The 14,048-nt window shown below is 41.0% G+C and overlaps 1 protein-coding gene across 1 annotated transcript in view; it reads left to right on the top strand.

Annotated features, from left to right (window-relative positions):
• Positions 1–14,048, top strand: part of nelfa (negative elongation factor complex member A) — a 74,987-nt gene that overhangs the window by 47,727 nt on the left and 13,212 nt on the right. The window contains exons 2-6 of the mRNA XM_060828815.1: positions 4,611–4,782; positions 6,861–7,022; positions 10,122–10,208; positions 10,455–10,582; positions 11,741–11,810. Coding sequence (XP_060684798.1) covers positions 4,611–4,782; positions 6,861–7,022; positions 10,122–10,208; positions 10,455–10,582; positions 11,741–11,810 — 619 coding nt within the window. The remainder of the gene's footprint in view (positions 1–4,610; positions 4,783–6,860; positions 7,023–10,121; positions 10,209–10,454; positions 10,583–11,740; positions 11,811–14,048) is intronic.

Raw genomic sequence — 14,048 nt, 5'->3', positions numbered from 1 at the left:
ATGGCTAGTTCTCCCTGTATTCAGTGAGATCTAACCTTGGTAATCAATCTCCCATGGAATACCTTGTCGAACGCCTTACTGAAGTCCATATAGATCACATCTACTGCTTTGCCCTCCTCAATCCTCTGTTACTTCTTCAAAAAACTCAAGTTTGTGAGATATTATTTCCCACGCACAAAGCCATGTTGACTATCCCTAATCAGTCCTTGCCCTTCCAAATACATGTACATCCTGTCCCTCAGGATTCCCTCCAACAACTTGCCCACCATCGAGGTCAGGCTCATTGGTCTATAGTTCCCTGGCTTGTCCTTACCACCCTTCTTAAACAGTGGCACCATGTTAGCCAACCTCCAGTCTTCCGGCACCTCACCTGTGACTGTCGATGATACATATATCTCAGCAAGAGGCCCAGCAATCACTTCTCTAATTTCCCACAGAGTTCTTGGGTACACCTGATCAGGTCTTGGGGATTTATCCACTTTTAACCGTTTCAAGACATCCAGCACTTCCTCCTCTGTAATCTGGACATTTTGCAAGATGTCACCATCTATTTACCGATTGTATCTTCCATATCCTTTTCCACAGTAAATACAGATGCAAAATACTCATTTAGTATCTCCCCCATTTTCTGCACCTCCACAAAAAGGCCACCTTGCTGATCTTTGAGGGGCCCTATTCTGTCCCTAGTTACCCTTTTGTCCTTAATGTATTTGTAAAAATAGAATTAAGGAGAATCCAAAGCTATCTCATGTCCCCTTTTTGCCCTCCTGATTTCCCTCTTAAGTATACTCCTACTTCCTTTATACTCTTCTAAGGGTTCACTCGATCTATCCTGTCTATACCTTACATATGCTTCCTTCTTTTTCTTAACCAAACCCTCAATTTCTTTTGTCATCCAGCATTCCCTATACCTACCAGCCTTTCCTTTCACGCTAACAGGAATATACTTTCTCTGGATTCTCGTTATCTCCTTTCTGAAGGCTTCCCATTTTTCAGCTGTCTCTTCACCGGCGAACATCTGCCCCCACTCAGCTTTCGAAAGTTCTTGCCTAATACCGTGAAAATTGGCCATATGATTTATTTAAATTAATATTGACTTTTACCTCATAGGTGTAATCTCATATGAGGGACGAAGTGGATTTTCTTTAATAGGGAGGCAATGGATATCATTAGAGTGCCAGAAACTCTAATGTTCTGACGACCCAGAGTGGAATTTGAATTTGATAAATATCTGGAATTAAGAGTCTAATGATGATGATGCGACTTCTGTCAATTGTCATCTGGTTCAACAAATGTCCTTCAGGGAAGGAAATCTGTCATCCTTACTTGGTCTACTCTATATGTGACTCCAGACCCACAGTAATGTGGTTGACCTTTAACTGCCTTCTGAAATGGCCTAGCAAGCCATTCAGTTGTGACAATCGCTGCAAAGTCTCAAAAGAAATCAGACCGGATAGACCACCTGTTGTTGAGCATTTCCCAAATGACAAAGGGAAAACAGCCCAGTCGACCCTGCACCATCCTCCGTACTAAGACTTGGGGTTTCGTGCCAAAATTGGGAGAGCTGGCTCACATGAGTCCAGCAACACCCTGACATAATCATACTCGCGGAATCATACCTGACAATATCCTCAACATGACCATCACCATCTGTGGATTTATCCAGTCTCACCAGCAATGGTGGTGTCACAGTGGTATAACAGTCAGGAAGGAGTTATCCTGGTAGTCCTCAACATAGACCCTGGACACTATTAAATCTCTGAGTCAGGTCAAATATGGTCAAGGAAACCTCCTGTTGATTACTGTGTACTGTCCTCACTAAACTGATAAATCAGTGCTTCTCCACTGAACAGCACATCGAGGAAGCACTGATCGTGGCGTAGGTGCAGAATGTACTCGGTGAGGAATTTCAATTTACATTACCAAGAGTGGCTTGGCAGCAGCAATATTAATTGAGTTGGTTGGATCCTAAGGGACATTGCTGCTATGTTGGGGTGTAGCAGGTGGGTAACAAACAAAATGGCAAAATATGCTTGACCTCATCCTTACCAATCTACCAGCTGTAGATGCATCTGTCCATCACAGCACCGGTAAGAGTAACCATCGCACAGTCCTTGTGGAGACAAAGTCCTGCATTCACATTGAGAATATCCTTCACGCTGTGGCATTATCACCACGCGAAATGGTGTCTCATCAATGTAGCTCCATCCTTCACTTTCTCAAAGGCAACTAGGGAAGGGCAATAAGTGCTGGGCAGCCAGTGACACCCAAGTGTCTCAAGTGAATAAAGGAAAAATAATACCTTGTGCTATGTTGTGTAGCACTAGCACTGTGGTAAATAGGTTAGTCTTCAAACTGATCCAGCACTCAATTAAATGTCCATGAGGTGCTGTGGTCCATCAACAGTAACAGAACCATACTCCAATACAACCTGCAACCTGACATACCCCCACAAAACTATTACCATCAAGTCAGGGGATCAGCCTGGTTCAATGAAAAGTGCAGGAGATCATGCCAGGAGCAACTTCAGGCAAAAATGAGTTGTCAACCTGATGAAGCTCAAACTGAACTAAAAATAGCATGAGCATAATGTACTACATAACATGTTGCTTGGTGTAACCATATTACTAAATTCACAAGATTTATGTGGCTCAAATGTAAGGATACAAAATGGCCAACAGAGGTCACTGCTGCAGCTATCCGTCTGCTCAAGGTTGTCCTACTTTCAAGTAAAATCATATTTTTTTTCCCCTTGCCACCTCCATTCCAGAGGATGAAGATGATCACATCTGGCACACTTCTGTTTTGCCCATTCTTGAACTGAATTCCTTGTCAGCATCAATTACTGTCAGGATTCATTCTCCTCTATCCAAACTGCCTCCTATTCCAGCATTGCTGTGCTGGAGCAAAGATGATATTTTTGCAGTGACAGTGGTTTCCTGTACCTCCTAATCTCCTCCTCCCACAACCCAGCAAGCGCAAGGAATTCATGGACTATAATGTCACGGATGGTGAGTCCATCCTTTCAGCTGTGTTTGCTGTTTCATCCCCTTCTTCCTCACCCATCAAGCTTAAACCTGCTCTTCTAGCTACATGGATTAGGGGTAGGGAATTATGTAATCATCATATAATCGCACGTTTCCTGGACTTGCAAGAAAGTAAGCCATTGCAGAATGAATTTAGTTTTTGATTTGAAATTTTTTGCCACTTGCTTGTGTTTCATTGTAACCACTTCTCATCACCTCTGCCTCATTCTTTTTATTACAAACAGCATGAATGATGGTCTAGTCACAATTTATGACATCTTGAAGCGGTGTTGCTGTATGTCTTAAAATGAATAAACGTGGATAAATCCCCAGGTCCTGATCAGGTGTACCCTAGAACTCTGTGGGAAGCTAGAGAAGTGATTGGGCCCCTTGCTGAAATATTTGTATCATTGATAGTCACAGGTAAGGTGCTGGAAGACTGAATGTTGGTGCCACTATTTAAGAAAGGTGGTGGTGGAGGGTTATCTTTCAGACTGGAGGTCTGTGACCAGTGGTGTGCCATAAGGATCGGTGCTGGGTCCGTTGCTTTTAGTCATTTATATAAATGATTTGGGTGTGAACGTAGGAGGTATGGTTGGTAAGATTGCAGATAACCCCAAAATTGGAGGTGTAGTGGATAGCGAAGAAGGTTGCCTCAGATTACAACGGGATCTTAATCAGATGGGCCAATGGGCTGAGAAGTGGTTGATGGATGAACGTGAGGCACTACATTTTGGAAAGGCAAATCTTAGCAGGACTTATACACTTAATAGTAAGGTCCTAGGGGAGTGTAGCTGAACCAAGAGATCTTGGAGTAGAGGTTTGTAGCTCCTTGAAAGTAGAGTCGCAGGTTGATCAGAACATTGAGTATAGAAGTTGGGAGGTCATGTTGCAGCTGTTGGAAGATTTGAACTATAGGGAGAGACTGAATAGGCTGGGGCTGTTTTCCCTGGAGCATCAGAAGCTGGGGGTGACCTTTTATCGAGGTTTACAAAATCATGAGGGACATGGATAGGATAAACAGACAAGGTCTTTTCACTGGGGTTGGAGAGTCCAAAACTAGAGGGCTAAGGTTTAGGGTGGAAGAGGAAAAGCTTAAAAGGGACCTCGGGGCAACCTTTTCATGCAGAGTATGGAATGAGCTGCCAGAGGAAGTTGTGGAGGCTGATACAATTACAGCATTAAAAGGCATCTGGATGGATATATGAATAGGAAGTGTTTAGAGGGATATGGGCCAAGCGCTGGCAAATGGGACTAGATTAGCTAAGGATATCTGGTCGGCATGGACAAGTTGCACCAAAGGGTCTGTTTCTGTGGTATGCATCTGTATGACTCTATTATATAGTTTCACTATTATATTGACGTTGAGAACCTTTTTCTGTGGAGCTCCCATTTCCGAGTTTGACTCATTACCATAAGTATGCTTATAATGCCAAGGCATAGAAAATTATAGGTCAAGTGCTGGGAAATGGGATTAGAATAATTAGTTGCTTGTTTTTGACCAGCACAAATACAGTAGGTCAAAGGGCTTATTTCTGTGCTGTAGACCTCTATTCCTCTGACATATTTCTACTTGTCTTGCAGATGAAAAGTTCCTTGACTGAAATTGTTCACCTTGCTGCAATGGATACTGACTCTTGGGTTCAGATGGTGGCAGATATTCTAAAAACCTTCCCTGAAACTGGCTCTCTCAACCTTGAACTTGAGGAACACAATCAGAATCTGCAAGAAATTCTTGGGGAACTCCGAGAAAAAGGTACTTCAATATTCATTTCCACTAGGTTCCCAAAACTTGACAGTTTAATCGAGGTTATTTACATTTACTTTAAAAGAAAACAAAAACCATTGCTTAAAAAATAGGGTGTCTGAATTCAGTTAAACAGTTCTAACGTTTAGATTCTACTTGATTTCTTTAAATAAAATAGCATGCTGTGATACCATAGTGCAGTACTGGTATACAGAATTTCTACTTTTTTTAAGTATGCTTTCACTTTAATTTTTAAAAAATTAGTAACCATTCTGATTGCATTCCATTCAGGCTACTTTCCAGATTGCTATACACTGCATATTAAAATAAAATAATGTGTTCCCCAACCTTACCTGTTGTGAATTTTTCTCAATTTCTGGTTTCTGGCCCTCCTAGCGATGGGCACAATTCTTCCTGTCCACTCTATCAAAACCATGTATAATTTTTGGATACCTCTGTTAATTTCAGAACCCTGGTACCTGATGTATTACTTGCAGTTGCCAAGTCAAGACTTGCACTATTGACAGCCAGGCTAATCTGAACAGGAATAGACCTGTTGTGGTTCAATTCGACAATTCATCAGGAACCTCTGGTTTAGGTTATGATCAGGGGCAGCATGGTGGCTCAGTGGTTAGCATTACTGCCTCACAGCACTAAGGGTCCCAGGTTCGATTCCAGCTGCAGGTGACTGTTTGTGTGGAGTTTGCACATTCTCCCTGTGTCTGCGTGGGTTTCCTCCAGGTGCTCCGGTTTCCTCCCACAGTCCAAAGATGTGCAGATCAGGTGAATTGGCCATTGCAAATTGCCCATAGTGTTAGGTGCATTAGTCGGAGGGAAATGGGTCTGGATGGGTTACTCTTCGGAGGGTCGGTGTGGACTGGTTGGGCCGAAGGGCCTGTTTCCACACTTGGGGAATCGAATCGTAATCATTTATTTGTGTACAAATAAGTTGGTCTTAAACATTCTAAGACTGAACTCTGACAAAAATCCACAATGCCTCATCTCCTCTCTTTTATACCTTAAGTCATGTATTCAGTTTCTAATTGGATCAACATATGTAAGATCCAGGAGTAGGAATAGGCAATTCAGCCCCTTGAGCCTATTCCACCAATTTATATGACTGGTACTATGGTACGCAATGGTGTTAACTAGATGTCACTTATTTTCCACTGTATGTGCATTGGACATCGTTCATATCAATACAAGGCCCCTCATTATCCTGCTGGTTGTGCAGTCTAGGTTGCTGTCACTCACTCCCAAACCTGGCTCTTTATCCACGGTTCTTTGTTTATTTATAGTGGCAATGAAGATCTGAAGCAAAAACAGAATTTTCAGGAGAAACTCAGCGTGTCTAGTAGCACCTTGGAGAGAAAAGAGAGTGAGCGTTTCAAGTCCAGTGACCTTTCCTCAGAGCAGACATGTTCTGAAGAAGGATTATTGGACTTGAAATATTAATTCTCCATTCTTTTTCCAGTTTTGGGTCTCATATCTAAGAAAGGGTATGCTGGTGTTGGAGGGAGTCCAGAGGAGGTTCACAAGAATGATTCTAGAGATGAAGGGCTTGCCATATGAGGAGTGGCTGAGGACTCTGGGTCTGTACTCGCTGGAGTTTAGAAGTATTGGGGGGGGGGGTAGGGAGGGGAGAGATATCTGATCGAAACTTACAGGATATGAGACGCCAAGATAGAGTGGATGTGGAGAATATGTCTTCACTAGTAGGAAAAACTAGGACCTCAGGGTACGACCTTTTAGAACTGAGATGAGGAATTTCTTCAGCTAGAGGCTACTAAATATGTGGAACTCATTGCTGCAGAGGGCTGTGGAGGCCACATTATTGTGTATTTAAGACATAAATAGGTTCTTGATTAGTCAGGATTATGGGAAGAAGCCAGGAGAACAAGATTGAGAAACATATCAGTCATGATCGAATGGTGGACCAAATTCAACAGGCTAAAGGCCTAATTGTGTTCCTATACCTTTTATGGGTTTTTTTGTGTTGTAGATTTACGATTCTAATTCAAAATATTTTGTTTTTTACTAACACTGGGTCTTGTCTCCTTTATTTAGTATGTTTTCTTTCTTATCAGTTAATGAATGTGAAGCCTCTGCAATGTTGCCTTTGGAGTGCCAGTATTTGAATAAAAATGCCCTGACAACTCTTGTGGGACCACTCACCCCCCCAGTGAAGCATTTTCAGCTCAAGCGAAAACCCAAAAGTGCCACACTTCGAGCAGAACTGTTGCAAAAATGTAAGTGATTCAAGGAACAGAACTAATATAACACATACACATACACAACCTAGTTTGTAAGCATGTCTAATGGTCTTTTACCCAGAATAGAATTGAAGCATAAAAACAAGAAGGCTTGAGGTTTGTTTTCATTCCTGAGCTAGAGATAGGATAAAATAAGTGTGAGAGTATTTGTTGCTATACTGCAATCTCTGATGAAAATGAATTTGTGAGGATGTTTGACAGGAGAATTATTGCTTTGATGTAATGCCAGCCAACTTTGAATAATCTGGCCAATTCACTACCTGAGGTGTTCTATAGACAAAGCCGGAAACTATTGTCCACTTAGCCTAACATCTGTCATAAGATTCTAGAATCCATTATTAAGGAGACTCGAGTATGATACCTAGAAAGCCTAGAAATTATTTCAGTACTCGGGCATAGCAAACATCTCTTTGTGAAAGAGACATGGTGTTTACCTAATCTGAGTATTTTTGACAAAGTAACATTCACTGCATGTAGTGAGAAATGGACAGATGTTTCATATTGTTGTATTGAGAATTCTAAAAGGCAGTTGATAATGGATTGCATAAAATGTTAATACACCAGATATGAATATATGGTCTAGGAGTAACATTTACATAAGTAAAGGAATTGTTAGCCAATGGTAAGCAGGCTGAAAAGTCTTTTATAGGTTAGCAAACTGTAACTAGTGGAGTACTACAGGTTTTAGTGCTGGGTCCTCAAATCTTTATCATTATGTAAATAATTTTGATAACGGGACTGAATGCATGGCAGTTAATTTTGCAAATGAGCGCAAGATGAGGCGATGGTCTAGTAGTATTATCGCAGGACTGTTAATCCAGAGAACCAGATAACATTTTGGGGACTCGGGTTTGAATCCTGCCATGCCAGATGGTGGATGTAACTTCAATAAGTATTTGTAATTAAGAATCTAATTATGACCATGAATCCATTGTCGGAAAAACCCATCTGCTTCCCTAATGTACTTTAGGGAGAGAAACTGCCATCCTTACCTGGTCTGACCTACATGTGACTCTTAACTGCCCAATGGGCAATAAATGCTGCCTAGCCAGTGATGTCCTCATCCAGTGAACGAATGAAGAAAAAAAAAATCAGGAAGTAAGTTGTCTAGGAGAGAGAATCTACAAAGAGTTGCTAGTTAGGTAAGAGGTCAAAAATGTGGCACAGTTTTTTTTTATTCATTCATAGAATGTGAGCATTGCTGGCTGGGCCAGCATTTGTTGCCCATCCCTATTTGCTCTTGAGATGGGAGTGAACTGCTGCTTCAGACTGATGCAATTCGTTTGCTGCAGGTGGATCCACAATGCTGTTAGGACAGGATCTCCGTGATTTAGCCACAGTATAATTTGGGTCAATGTGCGCTTGTCATTTTGGCAGGAAGAATAGAACATCAGTATCTTCTGTAAATGGAGAGTGAGTGCAGAATGGGACGGCATGGTGGCTCAGTGGTTAGCACTGCTGTCTCACAGCGCCAGAGACCCAGGCTCGATTCCAGCCTCTGGTGACTGCCTGTGTGGAGTTTGCACATTCTCCCTGTGTCTGTGTGGTTTTCCTCCGGGTGATCCAGTTTCCTTCCACACTCCAAAGATGTGCCAGTCAGTTGAATTGACCATGCTAAATTACCCATAGTATTAGGTGCATTAGTCGGAGGGAAATAGGTCTGGGTGGGTTACTCTGGGAGGGTTGGTATGGACTTGTTGGGCCTAAGGGCCTGTTTCCACACTGTAGGTAATTTAATAGATAGATTTAAATATCCTGGTTCATGAATCTCTCAAAATTAGTATGCAGATAGCATAAATGATTTGGAAGGTAGATTGAATGTTCTTGTTAATTACAAGAGAACACAATCTACGAATAGAGACGTTTTACTGCACTGTATTGCATTGGTGAGAGTTATCTGGTGTACTGTTTACAGTTTGGTCTCCTTTGAAACAAAATTATTGTAGCAGCTCAGAGAACGTTCACTTGGTACATTCCTGAGATGAAGGGCTTATCTTAACGAAGAAAAGTTAAACAGATTATGCTTACATGTATTGGAGTTTAGAAAAATGAGAGTTGAGTCGATTGAAACGTTTAAGATTTTGAGGGGAATGGATAGGATAGTTACTAGGAGGATGGTTCCTCTTCTGAAAGCAACTATAGCTTGGGGTTGTAGTTTAAAAATAAGAGATTTCACTTTTAAGATGGAGTTGAAGATTTTCTCTGAAGGGTAGAGGATGGAGATAGCAAAGGCTGGATCTTCAATTTTATTCAAGCTGAGTTGAACTTTTTATGGACAAGAAAGTCCAGTGTTATGAAGTTTAGACAGGAAAATGGAACTGAGAATTCAACCAGATCAGCTATGACTTTACTGAGTGGTAGAGCTTAAATGCTCAAATGACCTACTCCCTCCTTCTAAGATGTGTTGGTATACTTGATAGTTAAAATCTCCATGCCAAGCTGTGAAACTGATTCCAGTAAATCTGATTATTTGCAAGATAACATGCAAAAATAATGACCATAAAAAGCCATTAATGATTTTGGAAAGTAATTCTTGGACTGTTTATTTAATGTTCTGCAGAAAAGGGGACCTACTACAATCTACACAATTCCAGCTCCAAATTGTGGTGAATCTATTGATGCATTCAGAGCAACTAGGAGTAAACAATAAATGGACTTGATGTGCTTAATAGCCGCCTCCTGTGTTGTAATGATTAACCAATGTAGCTTTGGGTGTTGCTGTCTTGGCCAGCATTTATTGCCCAACCCAATTGGACAGTTAAGAGTCAACCACATTGCTGTGGGTCTGGAGTTGCATGCAGGCCAGACCAGGTAAGGATGGCAGAGTCTTTCCCTAAAGAATATTTGTGAACCAAATAAGGCTTTCCAACAATTGACAATGGATTGGTCATTAGATTCGTAATTCCAGATTTATTAATTGAATTCAAATTCCACTATTTGCCATGGCAAGATTTGGGTCTCTGAATTAATGGTCCAGTGATAACAGCCGTAGGCCATGGCATCCCCTTGCTCATCTCTGATGTTTAACCTCTTTTAGAAAATAATTTCCAATAAATATATTTTATTGCTTTTCAGCAACAGAAACTGCACAGCAGCTCAAAAAGACCTCAGGAGTGCCTTTAGCCAAAGGGAGAGGTTTGGTTAAGAAGCTCGATACCACTAGTATGTTCTAATATTATTAGAGTATAGTTCAATTAATCGTCAATGTATTAATGTGTCTTGACAGAATCACAGATGTGAAATGTGGAAATTTTATGCTAATTGTCTTGAGTAATTGTTTGAACATTTTATTATTGGAAAAAATGCCTGTTTTGCACCTAATGGTTAAGCTAAAAATTCTGCTTTTTGTTTTCCTAAACAATGAATTTGTGGCCTTCGTATGTTTATAACGACTATTTAACTACATAGCTCCCCTCAAAGGGATTCCAAAGCAAGCTCCCTTCCGGAGCCCCACTACTCCCAGTGTATTCAGTCCATCAACAAACAGAACACCAATGGCTGTTCGGACGCCTTTGCGCAAGGAGAGAGGTGTAAAGGTGAGATTAGTCAGTTGCAGAGTTTGTGTATTTCAACTGTTTGGAGACTGTTAATAATGAGTTGAGGTATTTTGGGATTTTGAAGCTATGGTCTTGAATGTGACTTTATTCATTGTCAGTTGCTCATTTTGTGGACATTGTATGGAGTGTTTATTTCCTGGAGGAATTTAGTTTTGAGTAGCTGAGGTTGCCACACTTTCAGGAATAATCTCATTTTATTTCTAAGTGAAAAATCAGTACCTTTGAATTAATGTATTTGTAAATGTTCTTTTTTTGATGTAGAATTGGATTGAAATGTTTAGGGACTTGCTTCATTATTAAGAAGAACAGTGCTTAACAAATTAGTTTTGACATAAATCTGATATCTTTACACATGCTATCACCCATTTTTCTCTCTCTCTGTCTCCACTCTCCCCCACCCCCCACCTCCAAACAAAGAGCAACCAAGTTTCCTAAGATGACAAGGCATTTATGTAATTACAAGCTCTGTGGGAAAAACCTTAATTTTTACTTGGTCTCCTTTCTACAGCCCTATATGTTAATGCTAACCGAAAGTGCTTCAGTGTGTCTATGTCTGAGGAATAGTTGTACATTCCTGTCAATGCGCTGAATTACAAAGATGCATAAATTGGAATGGGTAGAAGACGTACTCCATCTGCCAAATGTTTGCCCACTCTCTTAATCTCTCTATTCCTTTCCATATTTTCTACCTCCATTTGACAAGTTAATTTCCTATTTATCTTGGTCTCATCAGCAAAGTTAGCCCACCTTCAGTACCCAAATCCAAATCATAGGAACAGCGTAAACCATTCAGCTCTTCAAGCTTGTCCTGCTACGAACACGATCGTGGCTGATCTGTGACCTAACTCCATACATCTGCCTTTGGCTCATATCCTTTAATACCTTTGATCATTGATATAGATTGTAAATAGTTGAGGACTCAGCACTGATCCGTGCAGTACTTCTACTTGTTTCTCAATGACTTCATTGCTGCTCTCAAATCTATTGGCTGTATCATTTGAATAATATAAAAAGTGACTTCTGAACTTGGAAAATGTCAACATTTCTGACTGATGATATTTGATGTCGGATTTTGGATGAAATGTTGAGGTTGGATTCCCAAAAATAGCTACAATTTTATTGTTTTTTTTGTTCTAGTTGCTGGATATATCGGAGCTGGATATGGTGGGTGCTGGTCGGGAAGCAAAAAGGAGAAGGAAGACTTTAGGTTTGTAAAATCTGACTTTGTTGGTTATGGTTGAGGTATGAAAGAGAGAGTTTGTGTGTGTGTGTAGCAAAAGATTGTCTTCCTGTCTCAACTGACATTGCTCTGACTTCCCTTGTACATACAATATGAGATGTGACATTGAGTGCCTATTCACATGTCAGTCGAGGAATGCAAATGTTGATGAACGAATGACAAACGATTCTGTTGTCATTGTCCAGACGAACACCATAAGAATTGCTTTAAAAAGTGGTCGATAGTACTTCCAGTGAGACATCTTTTAACAAAGGGAAAAGCATTACATTATAAAATAAAACAGCATAGAAACAGGCTTTTAGGCTGACCATGTCTATTCCAACCCAACAAACACCCACTACACAAATATTATTTAACTGCACTTGGTCCATATCTTACTGTGCCCTGACATTTTAAGATGCTTCTTATCTGTTGCCTCCACCATCCTCTTTGGGCAGCATGTTCTTTTTTCTATCACTCATGAATGAAGAAATGTTTCCTTGGATCGCCTGTCAACTACTTAACTCACCTAAAACTTATGTCTTTTGGTCTTAGACACGTCTGCTGTGTGGAAAAGGTTCTCATGATTTACCCTGTCTATGCCATTCATAATTTTGTATACCTCAATCAGATCACCCCTCAGCCTCCTCTCCTCCAAGGCTGAAAACCCAGCCTATCCAGTCTCTTCTCCTGCTGAGACTTTTCATCCAAGGTAACTTCCTGATGAATCTTTTCTGCACTGTCTCCAGTGCAATCATTTCCTTCTGAGAGTGTGGTGACCAGAACTGCTCACAGTATTCTTTCTGAGGTTAGTGGCGGCATGGTGGCACAGTGGTTAGCACTGGTGCCTCTCAGCGCCTGAGACCCGGGTTCAGTTCCCGACTCAGGCGACTGACTGTGTGGAGTTTGCACGTTCTCCCCGTGTCCGCGTGGGTTTCCTCCGGGTGCTCCGGTTTCCTCCCACAGTCCAAAGATGTGCGGGTCAGGTGAATTGGCCATGCTAAATTGCCCCTAGTGTTAGGTAAGGGGTAAATGTAGGGATATGGGTGGGTTGCGCTTCGGCAGGTCGGTGTGGACTTGTTGGGCCGAAGGGCCGGTTTCTACACTGTAAGTAATCTAACCAAAGTATAATCAATGTTTTATAAAATAGATATCTGTTTGATCCTTAGAACATAGAACAATACACACATCAACGGGGCCTTTGACCCACAAAACCTTATCCAAGGCTTGCCAAAGTGGGTGGGTCACGACCCCACGGCAACAGCAACTGTGGAGTTCTAAATTATAACTGCTACGTTCCCCTCTAGCAGACAGTTCCTCACTTTCACAGGTTAACTTTCCCTCTTTGTTCCCACCTAGGGGGGGCATAACATCTTTCAAACCACAAAATGGGGTCAAAATGGCAAAATGTTTTGGATATCTTTGTTTATAGCCACATTTGGGATCCATTATATCTCTTCTGTTGTAATTGCTGCTCACTATCTACTGGCCCAAAACAGGATAAGTTTCGTGTTCTTGCTAAGGATTGCAAATCATTCTATGACCTTGTATCCCAAACTCTGACTTGTTTTTAGACCTACCTATTAATTTTCATCTTCTGCTATTCTGACTCTACTCCTTTCACTTTTATTACTTCTTCTGTCCCCTACTGCCATACCAGTGACAGAGCCTTCAGTATCTGGAACTCTCTTGCTAGGTCTGTTTCCAAGCCAATTTTTCCCTGCAATGTCTATTGCCCTTCAGATGCTTCCTCAAGATATGCCTCTGTTACCAGCCTTTCAAACTTTTCCCAATGATCCCCACAGCTTCTACTCTGTGATTGTCTCTCTTCTCCATTTTTCACCCCCACCTACTTCCTCATCACAAAGTTGGGATCTTTCATTAAATTATAATCCAATAATTCAGATCCCCAGAGGAAGAGCAGCTGTTACATAAGCATGTAATCATTCTACATGACTTTGTAACTCGACTTGTAATCAGTTGTACAATATACTTAAATTCTGGCCAAAACACTCTGAACGTCCTCCTTCATTTTCTTAATGATATACTCAATATTTGGACTTTCTTTTTATGGAAATAATCTGTGATCCCTTCGTCAAAACATGCAATTGTAATTTTGTATCTAGTTATCTGAAGCAATTGTAAATCAACCTGAATCTTCCAAGACTGAAGAGTCTTTGCAGTTTCCTTTGACAAATTTTACAAATGATATTCCTGGCTTCAGCA

The sequence above is a fragment of the Hemiscyllium ocellatum genome, chromosome 1 (genome assembly GCF_020745735.1).
Source record: "Hemiscyllium ocellatum isolate sHemOce1 chromosome 1, sHemOce1.pat.X.cur, whole genome shotgun sequence".
NCBI lineage: Eukaryota > Metazoa > Chordata > Chondrichthyes > Orectolobiformes > Hemiscylliidae > Hemiscyllium > Hemiscyllium ocellatum.
The sequence above is the reverse complement of the archived record's forward strand: the minus strand, read 5'-3'. Positions and strand labels throughout refer to the sequence as shown.